Below are 17925 nucleotides of genomic sequence, written 5' to 3' on the forward strand. Positions count from 1 at the left end.
TCTGGAGCTACCTGCAGAAGAATAGAGAACAGAAGTGGGACTGGAGGCCTCAGCTGGTTTGGGGGTGTGGAGACCGTGCAAGAGCCCAGTTCCCAGGAAAGTTACGGCATGACTTGTGTGGAGTCCGGACCAGCCTTTCACCAAGCTTAAGTATTTCCATCTTTGTTCATCCCCCAGTCCAGGAAGGCAGGACAGGAGCACTCCACTTATCGTGGTGGAGAAAGTGGCCACCATAGCAGTGACAGTGCTGGCCTGGGTCCCTCGGTGCGGGGCTGCAAATAGCAGAATTTGAACCCTCACTCCGAGTCCAGTGCTCTTTGCATCCCACTAAGGATGCGGTTCTTGAGGGAAAGGAGTAATCGGGGAGAATTTGTGTTTTGTTTTGTTTTTTTTGGTTTGGTGTCCCCTCTAGGATGAGGTGTTCTGGATGAGGTGCAGTTTGGGATGTAGTGAGCCAGAAAGGGCATGGATGTAGCCCAGAACAATGAAGAGAAGCTATTCCCTTCATGAACTATGGCTGTCTTCCAGGGTGGCTCTTACAAACAAGCCATCCTTAAATCTTTTTATGTGTAGGAGTGTTTTGCCTGCATGTGTGTGTCTGTGTACCTAGTGCCCATGAAAGTCAGAAGAGGGTATTGGCTGCCTAGAACTGGAGTTACAAGAGGTTGTGGTGGGTGCTGGGAGTCAAACCTAGGTCCTCAGGAAGAGCAACAAATGCTCTAAAATGACAAGCCACCTCTTCAGCTCCATCCTTAAGTTCATACACTAGTCCCCGGAAGCCTAAATACATTTCCGGCCATCTTCTGAGAGAGCTCATTGGAACCAGGCAGCAGAGCACCAGGCGTGGCCTGGGATTTCTGGCCTTTCCATGGCCCACCCTGAAGTTCAGGGTTAGGGAGTCCAGTAGGTTTCCAGGCTCAGAGCTCTGGGAAGCCAGTCTCTCTGAGAGGAAGGACTGAGAACAGGGTTGCGAAGCCTCCAGGGAGGATCGTGCAAGTGGGGACAGCTGCAGCTCAGCCAGGCCGCAAGCAGCTGCTGCCCGGGAGACAGGCCAGGGCAAGGCGGGGCGGGCACGGCCCCCACAAGCCCTGAGCCTGAGCTGGCAGATCCAGATTGTGGGAGCAGGCAGTGGCTGGAGGCTTGATTTCAGGTTTTCATGCTGTGTTAACGGTCAGTTTGGTTAATGCTGAGCAGATGGGGGAGGGGGCACCAGCTCCCTAGAGGACAGCTGTGGGCCAAACATGCATACATGCACATGTAGAGGATACAAGGGCCTGCCTTACAGATGGTGCAGTGTGGGTCATCTGCCCATGAACACTCACTCACACCATTGCGTACACAAGGATGGTTCCGGAAGGATGGGTGGACAGTGGCAGAGGTGCATAACTGCTTCTGGGTCTGCTGTAGCACAGCTGGAGGTGGAGGCCAGCCAAAGGCCTGGCACACAGCCCTCAGTCTGTCACCCAGACATAACTCCCAGCATGGGGAGTCTTCCCACCCTACGCCCTGCCCCTCAGGGGAGACACCAGGCACACAGATTTATTTCAAAAAATAATTTATAAAATGCCATCTTCTGTGTTTTCCATAGGCTTCTAGTCTCTCAGGGACACCAGAGCTGATGCTCCTTCCACCAAGATCCTGGACAAGCAATGGGGGTGAGGCTTGGGGGCTGGGGTCAAGGAGGTCCATCGGCCTCTAACCTCTAGGTAGTTTGGAGAAGCAGAAAAGTTTGGGACGAAAGCTTTGCAGCCAGGCCTAGCAAGCCCCTGAGATGGAAGCTGAGTGCCAAGGCCCAGGACATGAAGTCCTAACTCTCAGCTTCTCTGAAGGTAAGTCCAAGACAGGGTCAGGACCCAGAGACTAGAGTTGAACTCTGGGTTGGGAGCATGAAGCTAGGGTGGAAGGCCTGAACTGTGAACTGTAGGACCAAGAGTGGGCCTCCCCAAAGCAGGGCGGGAGATCTGGGACAGCAGCGGCCTCAAGTCAGGGGCCTGGTGCTGCCGGACGTCAGGTGTTTGGTCAGGTTGCAGCTGAGCTAGGAGGCCCGCGGCCACTGACCTACCAGCCCGTACAACCTTGCTCCAATGCTCACGTCTGCACCCCAGGGAAAGGGAAGGGGCTTGGCTCCAGTGGCAAAGGGTCGTGGCTGAAAACAGAGTCACTGGAGGAGCAGGTGCTGCTGGCATCCCCACTGGAGGGAGAGTAGGGTCCAAAGGTCAGGCGGAGGTCAAGGTACTGTGAAGAACAAAGCTGGTCAGCTTCCAGTCTCTGGGACAGGATGCTTCACGTTTATGTCTCTGGGCCAAGGGATCGGGGAGGGGGTGGGGAGAAGGCCTGGGCAGGAGTGGGCAGTACCTCTTCAGAGACAGCCAGCAGGACCTTGTCTAGTGCCTCCACCAGCTGCTTAAAGGTGGGCCTCTGAGAGGGCGCTGCATGCCAGCACTCCCTCATTAGCCCGTACCTGGGAATGAGTCAAAGAAGTTTAGGGCAAAGCCAGCCCTGTGGGCTCCCTGGGGCCTGGGATAAGCAGGGCAATTCAAAGAGAGAGCAGACCCAGGGCAACAAGAGCCAAGGAGAGGAAGAGGAGAGCCTGTGTGTTGGGTGCTGCTCTATGGCCAGGGCTAAGCTTGAGGCCAAAGCCAGGGCAGAGGAGGAGGAGGTCTGGAAAGTGGGGCAAGGGAGGGTGTCCTTACAACTCTGGGGGGGCAGGTCGGGGGCCGGTCCATCCTGTGTCCCTCTCGCAGCAGTGAGAACAGTTCTTTCCACTGGGATGCCAGGGTATGGGGAGCCCCCAAGGGTGAAGATTTCCCACAGCAGGATCCCAAAGGACCACCTAGAGGCAGAATTGGGGCTCAGGAGGGCTCAACTTCCTTCCTCTTTGAGGCTGTGGTAGGGGCTATAGCAATCATGATCCACCCTTGGGGATAGGGAGGGCACTCTTTTCTTTTGGAGTCTGGTCCCACACAAGCCCCAGACCTAGTCAGAGGAACTTCTAGGGTCTTGTGACTTTGGCAAGTGCCTTGCCCTTTTTGAGGGGAGAGACTAGGACAGCTGATGTCTGAGACCCCAGTTCCTGGACTCACACATCACTCTGGTGTGTGTATACACGGTCAAACAAGGCCTCAGGAGCCATCCACTTGACTGGCAGGCGGCCCTGAGGGAGGAGGAGGGGACGATGGTGTTGAGTTGCATAGGACCTGGACCTTCCATACCAGCCCCAGCCCCACACCACTCCCATGCATCTCTGCCCTGTCCCTCACATTGCTGGTTTTCTTATAGTAGTCAATATGGTGGACACCGCGGGCCAGCCCGAAGTCAGCAATCTTCATCACATCGTCCTCTGTCACCAGCACATTTCGGGCAGCCAGATCTCGGTGGATGCACTAAGAAGAGGGCAGACTTGGGTATCTCAGGACACGTGTCTGGGAGTTCTGCTCATCATTTCACAGTAAGCCCAGGGGCTAGAGTCATTCACCCCCTGAACAGATGAGAGTTGGAATGGGCAAAGGCCTGGGCTGAATCCCCAGCACCAGGAACAAAAGAAAGATGTATATATGTTCAGAGCACACCCTTGCACCGAGGCTTCATTTGCCTTGCCCGTGGGTTAGAATAGGTGAAGAGAGAATGGGGCCATGCAGTGTTACACACGGGGACATGCAGTGTTAGCTGCATATGTGTGGGAGTGAAATAAAGGCTAGAGCAGTGAACAGGCAGAGAAGGAGCAGCTGAGGACATTGAGTGCCCCCAGCATGGTAGTGTGGAGAAGGAGGAGTTAGAGTGGTCCAGAGCACACTACAACTGTCTCTTGTCCACACCTTCCGAGACTCCAGATACTGCATGCCTCGGGCCACCTGGTAGGCACAGGAGACCAGGGCCGGGAAGGAGAGTGGCCCATCACTGCTCCGAGGCCCATCGGGGCTGAGGTCAGGGCCTGGGGGGCGCCGGGCACGGAGGAATTCCCGAAGGTTTCCCTTGGCAGCACATTCCACAATCACATACAGGGGCCCTACAGGGGTAGGCATGGGCCAGGGGGTGGGAAGGCTGACAAGACTGTGTCTTTGCATCCCAACTGCCGGTCTGCAGCCTGGACCCTGCCCTACCTTCCTGCGTGCAGACACCCAGCAGGTTGATGATGTTCTTATGTCGTCCAATTAGCTTCATCACCTCCATCTCAGATACCAGGTCTGCCAAATCCTTGTCGGAGGCATTGTCTGCAAAGCCAACAGCTGGAGTGAGGAAGCTGCCCTTCACCTCTACAAGCACAGCATAGGGTGGGGGTAGGTCAAGGAACACTGGTCCAAGGCTTGCGTGGATCTGGACTGAAACCTGCTGGGCTGTATGCCTCAAAAGAAGCCTTTTAGGGCTAGGGATGTAGATCAGTTTGTAGAGTGCTTGCCTAGCAAGAAGTCCTGCATTCAGTCCTCACCACAACATAAAACTAGGCATGGAAGAGCCCACTTCTGATCGTAGCACTTGGTAAATATGAGGCTAACCTGAGCTACATGAGACCAAAAAAACCAAAACCAAAACCAAAACCAAAAAACCCAACAACCTCAAAACAGTGTGTGTGTGTGTGTGTGTGTGTGTGTGTGTGTGTGTGTGTGTGTATTTAAAGAAGAGGTCATGAATTTGAAAGGGAGTGGGAAGCATGAGAAGATTTGGAAGGAGGATAGAGTGGGGTAAAAATGATGTAAACACAGTACTCATGTATGAAATTCTCAAAAATAATGCTTAAAAATAATTCCAGGCCAGGTTGATGGTTCACACCTTTAATCTTCCATGAGTTTGAGACCAGCTTGATCTACATATCGAGCTCTAGGACAGCCAGGACTATATAAAGAGCCCCTATCTCAAAAAAAGAAAAAGAAATCCTATTTATTTATTCAAGGCAGTGTTTCTCTTTGTAGCCCTGGCTGTCCCAGAACTAGCTCTGTAGACTAGGCTGGCTTCGAACTCAGAGATCTGCTTGCCTCAACCTCCTGACTGCTGGGATTAAAGACATGTGTCACTATGCCTGGCCTAAAGCATTCCTTTAATGGTCGGGGGAGATGCTCAGTGGATAAAGTGCTTGCTGCACAGACATGTGGACCAGGGGTCAGATCTCCAGCACCCACATAAAAGCTGGGTGCAGCAGCCTCGGCCCTGACACTTGAGGTACGGGGTGGAGGCCGTGGTAGCTAGAGGGCCAGCTCGTGCTGACACTCAAGGTATGGGGGGTGGAGGCCGTGGTAGCTAGGGGGCCAGCTCGTGCTGACACTCGAGGTACGGGGGTGGAGGCCGTGGTAGCTAGAGGGCCAGCTCGTGCTGACACTCAAGGTATGGGGGGTGGAGGCTGTGGTAGCTAGGGGGCCAGCTCGTGCTGACACTCGAGGTACGGGGGTGGAGGCCGTGGTAGCTAGAGGGCCAGCTCGTGCAGTTGAAACAGCAAGCTCCAGGTTCAGCAAGAGTCTGTGTCTCCAAACCTAAGGTGGTGAGTAATGGAGGAAGACACCCAATGCTGCACACCTACACCTGTACCCACACACCCATACACCTACACACACACTGCACGGAACCTCTCACAAAAGTTGCAAGGACGGAAAATGAAAGATCTCTAAAAGCTGACCTTTCTATGATCAGGTCCATGGAGTGGGAAAGAGGCAGACGCTCCCGGTAGGAAGGAAGCCGTGCTAACTAGTCCTTGGGTGAGGTAACAGTTCCTAAGAAGCGCCCCGAGGTCTTGTTATCTTATGAGAAGGAGACTTGCGTGACTTCCCTTGAGAAGACAGGGCTAAGAACCAGGGACTAGGCCCCCAAGACTGACCAGAAGCCTTGGGACAAAGACATAATTCTTATCCCAGACACACATTAAATATAAAGAAACCTGTTTCACAATCACCGCCTCCCAGAAGTGCCAGCTGCCTCCAGCTGTGCAGAGTGGAGGGAGGGAGGGAGGGAGGGAGGGAAGGAGGGAAGGAGGGAGGGAGGGAGGGAACATTACAGTGGCTGGGCTGTTCTTGCAAAGGTGACTGGGGACAGCAGCAACAGGTTCTAATGGGGGCCAGCAAGACGGCTAGGACCAAATAGTATAATGTTAAACAGCAAGAGATTGAGTAAGCATGATAGGATTTACACAGAACAAAACAGTAAGGTGGTAGTGGCGCATGCCTTTGATCCCAGCACTCCAGAGGTAGAGACAAGTGGATCTCTGTGAACTCAAGGCCAGCCTGGGCTACAGAGCTAGTTCCAGGACAGCAAAGACTACACACACACAACAAACAAACAAAAAACTGTCTCAAAAAACAACCACCAAAACACAAATAATAAACACATAAAAGAAAACATAAGGGAGCTGACACGATGGCCCCGAGCACGATCCCTGAAAGTGACTCACGTAAGTTGTTTTCTGACAGCCACATGCACAGGATGGTGTGTGCTCACACGTGCCCACACTTACACACATACTACACACAGAAGGCAACAATAATTGCCTGAAATTCCAGCACTTGGGAGGCAGAGGCAAGTGGATCTCTGTGAGTTCAAGTCCAGCCTGGTCTATACAGGCCAACCAGGACTGTACAGTATGACCCTGTCTAAAAAAAATAATAAACTTCTAAAAATAAAAGCAACTGGGTGGTAGTGGCGTATGCCTTTAATCCCAGCACTTGGGGGACAGAGACAGGTGGATCTCTGTGAGTTCGAGGTCAGCCTGGTCTACAGAGTGAGTTCCAGCACAGGCTCTAAAGCTACAGAGAAACCCTGTCTTGAAAAACCAGGAAAAAAATTAAAAAATAAAAGCAAAAGAGATTCCAATGGACAAACGCTAAGCCACTGCAGGACACTTTGGGGATGTTGCTTGAGGTCTGGGCTTTTTATTTTCCATATCGTTGCAGGTTAGACAAGACATTTAGCCAGCCCTGTTCATATTTTGGGAAAGGGTAAGTTGTCCAGGCTGGACTTGAACTCCAATCTGTATCTTAGGCAGGCCTTGGTTTTACCATCCTATTGTCGTAATTGCCCAAGTACCTGTGATCACAGCTTGTGCCACTAGACCAAGCTTGAACCTGGGACTTGTATTTTTTTTAAGATTTTATTTTTACTCGTGTGTGTGTGTGTGTGTGTGTGTGTGTGTGTGTGTGTGTGTGTGTGCCATGTGTGTGGGGTGCCTTCAGAGGCCAGAGAGGATGTCCGAATCCCTGGAGCTGGAGTTACAGGTGGTTTTGAGTTGCCTGATGTAGGTGCTGGGAATTGAACTTGAGCCCTCTGCAAGGGCAGCAAGCACTCTGAATGGTTAAGCCATCTCCCCAGCCCTGAGACAGGGACTTTTTTTTTTTTTTTTTTTAAGATTTATTGGTTTATTATGTATACAGTGTTCTGCCGGCACATACCCCTGCAGGCCAGAAGAGGGCACCAGATCTCATTACAGATGGTTGTGAGCCACCATGTGGTTGCTGGGAATTGAACTCAGGACCTCTGGAAGAGCAGCCAGTGCTCTTAATCTCTGAGCCATCTCTCCAGCCCCCTTAAACCGAGAGCTATTCTATACTAAGGTACAGACTTGGAATGGGAGGACTATGTGCTGATGGTGTATAGTTTAGTGGTGTAGATGAGGATGAGGCAGAAGGCATGGGTGAATGACAGAGCTATGAGGCCAGAGCCCCAGTTACCACAAATGTGGTAAGGATCATTACCCAGTGGTTAAAATTCACTGAGCTAGCCAGGATGAGATAGGATCACTACGAGTTCTAGGCCAGGCTAGATTGCAGAGTGACTTCCAGGTCAGCCCAGGCTAGAGTGTGACCCAGCGTTAAGCAAACCAGTTCCACACCCTGCATCAAGAATTTACTAAGTCCTGGGTCCTAGACATGTCTGTCCTATGAACTTCAGCCTGAGAGGCAAGGGACTATTATTCATCCCTATAGAGAGACAAGGAGAAACTGAGGCTCAGAAGTCACTTGCCGGGGCCAGCAGTGGAGTTGGTCCCAGCATGGCCTGCCCAGGTTGCCACGTACCTTTCAGCATCTTCACCGCCACAGTGCTGGTTTGGTCGGGCTGGGAGGGGTCCATGCCGAAGGCTTCCGCACGAACCACTTGCCCGAAGCAGCCCTCACCCAGGGGCTTTCCGAGCACCAGCCTGGAGATCAAAAAGGCCCATGCCTCAGATCTATGGGTGCCACTTTTGAGCTGGCATCCCCATCCTTACCCTGTTCAGTGTACCTGTCCCGGGAGAACTCCCAAAGTGGGTCCAGAGGTAGGTCTAGGCTCACAAGGCCCGTGAGCAAGGGAGGGCCGCTGGAGGACAGCCGGACACCCCGCACCAGGGACAAGCTTGATTTGCCAGAGGACCCCGACTCCAAAGAGAACTGCAAAGTGGGAGATTCGTTCTGCCTGCTGGAGTCAGGCTGAGAGCCATTCAGGGCGGGGGCGGGGGCACGGGCACGTTACCTGTCGGGCCAAAGGGAAACGGGACAACTTTTGTACGGTGACAGGCTGGCGGGAGTGGTGGCTGTGAGTTGCTTGTCGGTGATACACCCCAGCCAGCAGCAGGAGCACAGCCAAAGCCAGGGAGCCTGATACGTACAGGATGATGTCTGTGTATCTGGCCTCAGATGTTGCTGTTGTCCACGTGGGGTCCTCCTCTGTTCTCATCATTAGGAGAACATAGACAGAGAAGCTGAGTAGTCGGTGTATGGAATGACCATCCCTCTCACCCCCGCTTAGGCCCCCACAGCTACCAACACACACAGGGACACATACACTGAAAGAGTCACAGTTATGCAAAGTCTTATGTCCCTGAGGGTCACATGGATAGTCATGTAAAATCAAACACATATCCCTGCTGAAGTCAGTGAGAAAGCATTTGTCTAACATGCACAATGTCCCAAACAAGTAAATATTGTACCTCCCACAGGCCAAGGAAACTGCCTACCCAACAGGCTATAGCCCACAACAGACCAGAGAGGATGCCTGTACTTGTCCCAGGCCCCTCAGGTGCTCACCTGGTAGCACCGTGAGCCATGCTGACTGGTAGGAAAGGCCGATAGAGTTGCCTGCCAGGCAGGTGTACTCTCCTGCATCCTCAGCTGACACATTCCTCAGGTACAGGACCTCTACCTCTGAGCTATTGATGTCTGTTGTCTGAAGTAGTGGACACACTGAGTCACGGGAGGGTCTGGGGCCACACTGTAGCTGGGAGGGTGGTTGGGGACCATCCCACCCCAGTGGGAAAAGGGTGGGGCCCAGGCAGAAACCGAACCTTTAGGACTTGTACGTAGGGGAAGCCATCAGCGCCGAAGCTGCTGCCGTTGATAACGATGTGCTTCAACCACTGGATGTGGGGCTGGGCGTCGCTATACACCTTGCACAGCAGCTCCACATTGCTGCCAACCACAGCTGTGGTGTTGGCTGGGAGCCCCGCCTGCAGGATGGGCCGGTGCGGGGACCGCTCTGGGGGCCAGGCCAGGCCGTCAACCCTGACCAGTGGCAGCCACGAAATCACCCAGTTTACCTGCTCCCAGCTACCCTTCCAGTTCAAGGAAAGGACCTCTGGACAGGCAGCTCAGATCTTGTCCATCTTCTGTTTACCCTCCGGCAACTTTTTATGGCTCTACTGCCTTTAGGTCCAGGGCAGCTTCTCAGACTCACATTCAAAACTTCCACAGCCTGCCCCTCACCCCCATAAATGCTGCACCCATGGCATATACCTGCCACTAATGCATTACTTTCTTAAGAACTGAATTCGGCTTGTGCAGTCTGCCTGAATGCCCTTCTCACTTTTTCTTTAGGCAGACTTTCGCTCCTTCAGTCCACAGGCTGCTTTGCTTCCTTCTGATCCTCGAAGCTATCTGACTCATCTAAAATTAACTCTACCTTGCCTCCAAAACAAGACAAGATAACCACCCTGAGGGCAGGATGGAGCCCAAGATAAGTTAAATCGTTTGTCCTACCCCGCAGTCCATCCACTCACCCAGCACGTCCAACAGATAGTTGAAGCGGATGCTGCCCAGAGAGTTCTCCACAAGGCATGTGTATGTGCCACGGTCTGAGGGCACCACACTTTCCATCACCAGGCTCCAGTGTTGGTGGCGCAGCTGAAAGTAGAGGGAGTGTCCATAGGAGACCACCAAACTCAGGAAAGCCAGGGCAGAGGGAGGATAGAATCTGCCTATGAGGCTCTTCTCAATCTCCCTAGACCCTGAGAGGATCAGGCTAAGGCCAGAGATCCCTAGACAGAGAAGAAGGCTGTAAGAAGTGCCTTAATGGGGCTGGAGGGGTTGTTCAGTAGTCAAGAGCACTGGCTGCTCTTGCAGAGGTCCCAGATTTGATTCCCAGCACCCACATGGTAGCTCACAACCATCTCTAAGTCCAGTTCCAGGGAATCTGACACTCTTGTCTAACTTCTGCAGGACATTCATACGCATAAAATAAATAAATCCCCAAAAAATAAGTGTCTGAAGGCCAGGCATGGTGGTTCACACCTTTAATCCCAGTACTTGGAAGGCAAAAGCAGGAAGATGTGAGTTCAAGGCCCGTCTGGTCTACAAAGTGAATTCCAAGCCAGTCAAGACTACACAGTGAGACCACGTCTCAAACAAACAAACTAATAAAACAAACAATAACAACAACAACAACAAAACCCCACCATCTGAACCCTAGTTCAAGTCTTGGGTTTTAGCTGTACCCTACCTAGGTATGCTTCCTTGTGCTAGACCAGTGGTTCTTAACCTTCCCAATGCTGTGACCCCCAATACAGTTCCTCATGTCGTGAAGACCCGCAGCCATAAATTATTGTCATTGCTACTTCATAACTGTAATTTTGATAATGTTATGAATTGTAATGCAAATATCTGATATACAGGATATCTGATATGAGAACCCTGTGAAAAGGTCGTGACCCACAAATTGAGAACCCTCATGCTAGTCTTTGCCCACTCTGAGTCTGAGGCTCCTCTTTACAGCATAGAGAACAGCCTGTAAGTATCAGCCTCAAATAAAGCCTATGGCACCTATCAGTCACTTTATCACCTATCAGTCTTCCTTCCCACTTTACAGGAGATGCTACTCAGGAGCCTGCAGCTGGAGACTAGTCTGAACTCTACAGTAAAACCCTGTCTCAAAAACAGCATCATCACCCCAGGTGAGGTGGTGCATGCCGTTAGTCCCAGCACCTGGAAGGCAGAGGCAAGCAGATCTTTGTGAGTTTGAGGCCAGCCTGGTCTCCATAGTGAGTTCCAGGGCAGGTAGGGCTACATAGAGAGACCCTGTCTCAAAACAAAACAAAAACAAAACCAGCATCATCAGGGCTGGAGAGATGGCTCAGTGGTTAGGAGCACTTGCTGCTCTTCTGGAGGACCTGAGTTTGGTCCCCAGCACCCGGTCCAGGCAGCTCACAGTTGCCTAGATAATTCTAGCTCCCAGGGATCCGATGCCCTCTTCTAGTCTCTGTGGGCACCAATGCACATGGTATTTACTCACACATAAATAAAAATTTAAAAAAATCAATCTTTAATGCCCCTTCCCCATAAACGTCATCATCGACAATGAGAACTCCACCAGAACACAAAAGGAGTTAGTTGCTGCTAAGGCTGAGAGGGAAAAATTTGTGAGTGGCAGATTGGGAACCTGAGCCAGAGCTGTCCATTGTCTGGGGCTCTGTAATTACCTTCCTCATTAGATATATTGATCTATGTGAGGGGCTATATGGGAAAAATGAGAATGGAGGAGCAGATGGACTTGGAAATGGAGACTCACCCGAATGCCTCCAATGCGATTCTCCCCATGGAAGACCTGTCCATCCTTGAGCCAGTGGATAGTGGGCATGGGGTTGCCTGCAGCTGGACAGCGGAATTTGACAGTGTTCCCAGCAGGCACTGCATGCAGTTTCTTCTCCATGCGTTGGGGGTGTGTCCAGTAGGGTGCTAGAGGGAGAACCCCTAATTAGGAGCCCTGAGGTGACTTTGGCTCCCACACAGGTCTCTTCTCAGTGACCAGATAAGTAGTGGGGGGAGTCCTTGAGAAGACATACCAACCTTGCTGGGGGTAAACATGCACACTTGAGGAGCCGTTGAGGGTCTTAGGGTCCTCATCGTTATTGATGGAGGTTAAGGAATCTATTCAGGGACAAAGGAAGGCATCTGAAGTCCAAGAGAGAGGGTTTCTTTCCCAAGGCACCCTTAAACTCCCTCTCAGAACCTCTTACCATTCATAATCAAGGTAAGATTGTGTAAGACAGTCATGGAACCGCGTGCCAGGCAGAGGTATTGGCCGGCATCCTCAGGGAGGAAGCTGGCGATCTCCAGGCGGCCCCTCCAGCCCCGTACTCGTCCAGCAGATGCTAGACGTCTGCCCTCCTTGTACCAATGACCACCACGCTCATTCCGCCTGCAGCACTGCCGAACAGGCTGCCCCAGGGCCACAGTCAGCACCTGCTCCTGCTGGTCCAGGGTCAGGGTTAGGCAGGGCTCTGAGGGCAGATGGGAGAAGTCAGTGACACTCATAGTTCCATCCGAGGCACCCCCCCCATACATACACACATACAGAGAACATGCCACACACGTGGAACCAAAGATCCTGTGACACATGCTATTTCCACACACATGATTACATGCTACAAATGCTTTGCATAGGGCCAATGCCACACTTTTTCTGGGAGTTGTCACACACATACACTTGGCACACATGCTAGACATGCTACTGCCCAAATACACACACATACACCCACAAGGTACATGCTATAGGTGCCATACAGGACACATGCCACACTTCTGAGGCACACTATACTGGGTACACACATCACACATGCTGCTTGGACCTCCCAACCAGCACACCCAGTGCACAGAACCACACACATATACATACAGCCAAGGGGCTCACCGCTGGCTCTGCAGCCTAGCCCGGGCTCTGTGCCCTCAAGGCTAATTCTTTCTTGTAGAAATACAGATAGGAGGGTGCTGCTAAGAGCCAGAGAGTGAATCTCAGTGCTCGAGCCCCACCCTGCCGCCACCTTCTTGGGGCCAGGGCCCGCATCCCTCCAGCTTCGCTCAGCCAGAAGCCCCTTCCCTGCCACCCTCTCCCACCTTAGAGGCCATACCCAGCTCCATTTCCTCAGAGGCCTCAAGGAACAAGGCTGGTGTCCCCAGAAGGACGCTCAATAGGACTAACAGCGGCCACATTTCCTCCCAGCTGTTCTCAGGACCCAGGCCAGACTTTCCACTGACCACCTTCCTGAAACAGGGGGAAAGAGTTCCTGTTACATGCGCACTTTTTTCTGGGGACGCAGATGGAAAGCCGTCGGCAGCCTCATCCAAACCCCAGTCAGACGGTAGTAGAGCCAAGGCTGAAACCAGGACTGCTGCTGCCAGTGCCCAAGGCCTCCCCACAGGAGGTTCTGCAGCGGGGGTGCTGGACTTCCTGCTTGCCTTGGGTCCTACTGAGACCCTGGCATGTCTTCACAGAAAGAGCAGTTTTAAGATTCCTTTCTGGGAAGGAAGCAGAGATGGTGACATATCTTTTGCTCGCTCTCAGTACACATTATTTATTTTTTTGCTGAATAAATGGATTCATTGCTGAGGAGTTAAAGAAGAAAAGTGAAATCTAATCCAAGGCCAGCCTTCAGCATCTGGATGCTGTCTAACAGGACCCCACTCTTTAGCATTACTGACATTTCCATGTCCAGCTTGGAATCCTTCCAGCGGCTGGGTGCTCTCCTCTAACAAGGCACTGTCTAAATTAAGGACACTCTTCCTCGTTCTGAGCCAGAAATGCATACTGGGGACACCAGTTGGTTTGTACCCTCCCAACTTCATCTTAGACAATGTAGGAGCTTGTTTGGTTTTGCTTATTGTTTTTGCAGAGTCGGGGATTAAACTCAAGACCTCCTTGCTAAGCAAACACTGCCACTGAGCTGAATTCATGTTTAGCTGGTTTTGTAAATAACACAGATTTTACATGTCTGGTAGTGACAAACCCAAATCCTGATTCTCGACAAGACCTGTCTTTGTCCCTTTATGGACCATTATCATCATAGGGTTGCTTCAGCGATAAAAGAGACAAACACGGAGGGGTGGCATACACAGGGTGATGGTGAGATATGCTCCCCGGCCCCACACTGACTGCTCACTTGCCACCCTTTGCCCGCCTTAGCCGCCAGTCATTCTCTGCTTCCAAACGGTTGCCATTAAGTATGATGCACACACTCACCACATCTAGTAACCCTTGTCCAAATGGAGGATCTCTGTTTCCCAAAAGGAAGACCCAGAGCTAAGCCTTAACTTGAGCGGGGACCATTGTAGTCCCAGGGACATACAGTCTTGCTACCTAGTCCTGGTGGCAGGTCTGTTATCTGTCCAGGTGGCACTGGCATCTTTGGATCAGTATTCTTTTTCTCCAGGACCTTGCTCACGTTGGGCAAATGCTCCACTACTGAGCTACATTCCTAACCCCAGAGCATGCTTTTTAAGTATGGAAAGCTTTGTGAGTTTGGTTTTTTGTTTGTTGGTTTTGGTTTTTCAAGACAGGGTTTCTCTGCATAACCCTGGCTGTCCTGGAACTCATTTTGTAGACCAGGCTGGACTCAAACTCAGAGATCCACCTGCTTCTGCCTCCCGAGTGCTGGGATTAAAGGCGTGTGCCACCACCGCCTGGCTGCTTTGTGAATTTGTATCAGTGCAACTTTAGTGTATGTACTGTCAAAGAAAACAGCATGATTCTTAAAAGTTGCATTCCATATTTTAACAAACTGGGAACGCTGCCCATTACACCCTCTCTCCTCAGCCCGCTGCCCCCTACAGTCAGCCCATTTAACCACCTCAATCATTCTTCAATGTATCCCATTCCCCTGCCTTTACTTAGGCCAGGTCCTGGTCATGTTTTGCTTGGAATCTTGACAACTCTTAGTCCTTAACCTTCTACCTTCCAGCGGGTTTGTTTGTTTGTTTATTTGTTTGAGCCATTCACACTATGACCCAGATTACAGGCTCTTGAGGGTTAACTGCAGGCCATCGTTTTCTTTTTACTTCCTTCATCTTTTTTCTTATTTTGAGACAAGGTCTTACCAAAGTTGATCAGGCGGGCTGGCTTTGAAACTCACTCTGTAAACCAAACAGGCCTTCAAACTGTGAGCCTCCTTCCTGCCTCAGCCCGGCTAGTGCCGGTTAAAGCCCATGTGCCAAGCCCAGCTTTTCTAGGCCTCATTTTAAATGCCGGTGTCAATCTTGTTAATCCCACTGTTTGTCCCTTTAGTTTCTTTAGGAGATTCTAAAGTCCAGCACATTTGTTTTCTTGCCTGTACCATTGTGCCCCTCTTGCCTTAGAACCTTGACCTTTCCCTCTCCTCAGTTTGGTCAGCCCATCTGCAAAAGACTCCTACCACACCCTGCGAAGCAGAGAGGGTCTCTCTAGCGCCCCAAGGGGTGGACAGGTCCGGGGAGGGTTTATTCCCATTCCCAGGCTGCCTTGAACTCACAACCACAGAGTCCTTGGTCTGGTCACCGCGGCTGGCCGCTGAAGATCGCCAACAATTGGGACCAGAGACTGTCATCAGATAGCATTGAGTTCTCCACCCTCCCGCACTCACAGGATGGGGAGCTCCTCTCCCAACGCTGGTTTCCTCATCTTTATGTCCAGCACACTGCCGGGTACCGGCCCAAGGACGACAGCGCTCTGACTTTAGTGGCCCCACTCCGTCACCCTCAGACAGAGGTGCAAGTCATCAGTCCTCATTTAGTTGCACAGACAGCTGGCCCATCGCCCCCGCCCGGTGGGCAATAAGTAACTAGAACGGTGACCAGGGTGCTCTTTGAACGGAGGGGGACAAAAGGCCCTGTGTGCGCTGCGGGTTACTGATTTACCGCCCCCTCCACCCAACTACTCCCGCCGCGCGGGCGCCAAGGTCCCCGGGGCTGGAGGGGACAGCTCCGGAGCTCTGCGGCCGCTCTCCCCCTGGCGTCCGGGAGCGCAGTGTGGGGCCCGGCTCACCCAGAGCTAGATTCGGCTCCCATTGCAGGGGACCCAGCTCACCTGGCTCCTCCGCCGCCTGGTTCCCGCGCCCACGGGTCACGATCCCGGCGGGGCTGGCACGCTCAGCCGCCGGGAGCTCCTCCGCCCCGGCCGAAGAGCCAGGAATGTCCAGGCAACTGCAGCGTGGCGGGGGGCTGCCCACCGCCTGCCCCGCCCACCCCTGGCTCCGCCCCTCCTGGACCAGTTCTATCCTGAGGGGCGTGGTCCGAGACCGTGCGAATGTCAACCCTGCACCCTAGTCCAGGAGCTCCAGGTGGGACAGGATCGCCCAGGCTCCGGTCTGATTCGGCATCTTTTGCTCCAGGGCTCCTAGCTCAACCTCCAAGGTCTAACGTGCACCTGTTCTACCCTTTGCTCTTCATCAGTCTGGAACTCACCAGGCTCCTCTTGTTTTCCGTGCAATCGCAGTACATCAGATAGAGCGATGTCTTGTTCATTGGCTGAGCGACCTTCAGAGAGTATTTAAAATACGTATCCAAGCCGGGCGATGGTGGCACGCACCTTTTATCCCAGCACTTGGAAGGCAGAGGCAGGCGGATCTCTGAGTTCGAGGCCAGCCTGGTCTACAAGAGAGAGGACAGTCAGGGCTACACAGAGAAACCCTGCCTCAATAAGTAAGTAACTTAGTAAATAAATAAATAAACAAACAAACAAATAAATAATAAAAATAAACAAAATACATATGGGGCCAGTCCTGGTCATCTCAGCTACTCAGAGGTTGAGGCAGGATGACTGCCTAGTCTACTTAATGACACCCTGTTTGAAAATAAAAAGAAAAAAAGCAGGAAGCTGGAATTACAGTGGTCGAGCATCTGCCAGAGCATTTGCTGTGAGTGAGGCTCTAGGTTCAAACTCCAATGTAATAAACAAACAAATGTTGGAATTATCTTTTAAAATATGATCTAGTTATTTACTTTATGTGCATCGATGTTTTGTTTGCATGTATGTCTGTATGAAGGTGTCTGGCCCCCTGGAACTGGAGTTACAGACAGTCGTGAGCTGCCATGTGGGTGCTGGGAATTGAACCCCGGTCCTCTGGAAGAGCAGCCAGTGCTCTTAACCGTTGAGCCATCTCTCCAGCCCCTCTCCCTTTTTTGAACTTTCATTTTAAACTTTAATTTTTAAAAAGTTTTACTTTTTATGTTACATTATGTGTATGACTATTTTGCTTGCACGCATGTCTAACTGTCTGCAGACACAGAAGAGGTTCGATTCCCTAGAACTGGAGTTACAGACTGGACTCTCTGAAAGAGTAGCCTGGGTTTTAATCAGGGAACTATTTCTCAGGCCCTTCAACTTTAATGTTCAATTTGTGTCTGGTCTTTTGAAACAGGATTTGGTTATGTAGTCCTGGCTGGTGTGACACTCTTCTGTGAAGACCAGGTTGTCCTCCATCATGCAATGATCTTCCTGCCTTTGCTACTAGACCATTGCAATTACAGGTGTGCCTATGACTTTGGGACTCTGAATTTATCTGATGGCAGAAACTACATGGGGCCAGGCCTGGTTTGTACTTGGGTGGGAGATTGTGGATGAGAGCCAGGCCCACAGTGAATTTTCAAGTGATTTCTCATATCTTTTATGCAGATAGTTTTGGCATGGCATGGTGGTCTGGTCCACATGTGCAGACCTCACTAACTTTTTTTTGTTGATCCTGGGTCTCAGTTCACTGCCCCAGAACAGCCTTGTGAACTTATCAAGTTTCCTTTTTTAGAATGAAGAAAGAAATGGGCCTCAAGTTTCAGTACTATTACTCCTGGCCCGGTCCTCATTTTCCCCTGAGTAAATCAGTAAATGATAGTGTGGTCCTTAAGAGACTTGCAAAAGGGGGATTCATATGTTCCTATATGACCTATGGTCTCTTAGAATCATTATTTCTTCAGCACACTTTCTAGATTGTAACTGAATAGTTATTGTGTAAGCTTTTGG

General features: G+C 51.5%; 1 protein-coding gene across 1 annotated transcript; it reads right to left on the reverse strand.

The window, feature by feature from the left end:
- Positions 1 to 2012: 2012 nt before the first annotated feature.
- Positions 2013 to 16099, reverse strand: Fgfr4 (fibroblast growth factor receptor 4). Its single transcript, XM_059262266.1, is given in 19 exon segments — positions 2013 to 2235; positions 2356 to 2461; positions 2695 to 2759; positions 2761 to 2833; positions 3084 to 3154; positions 3261 to 3383; positions 3816 to 4006; positions 4101 to 4211; positions 7992 to 8113; positions 8197 to 8342; positions 8425 to 8618; positions 8979 to 9117; positions 9236 to 9426; positions 9947 to 10070; positions 11731 to 11897; positions 12009 to 12089; positions 12179 to 12442; positions 13070 to 13203; positions 15997 to 16099. Coding segments are annotated over 18 exon segments (2397 nt in total). The 5' UTR covers positions 13152 to 13203; positions 15997 to 16099; the 3' UTR covers positions 2013 to 2088.
- Between the last annotated feature and the right edge of the window lie 1826 nt (positions 16100 to 17925).

This window comes from Peromyscus eremicus, chromosome 5, assembly GCF_949786415.1.
Source record: "Peromyscus eremicus chromosome 5, PerEre_H2_v1, whole genome shotgun sequence".
Classification (NCBI taxonomy): domain Eukaryota; kingdom Metazoa; phylum Chordata; class Mammalia; order Rodentia; family Cricetidae; genus Peromyscus; species Peromyscus eremicus.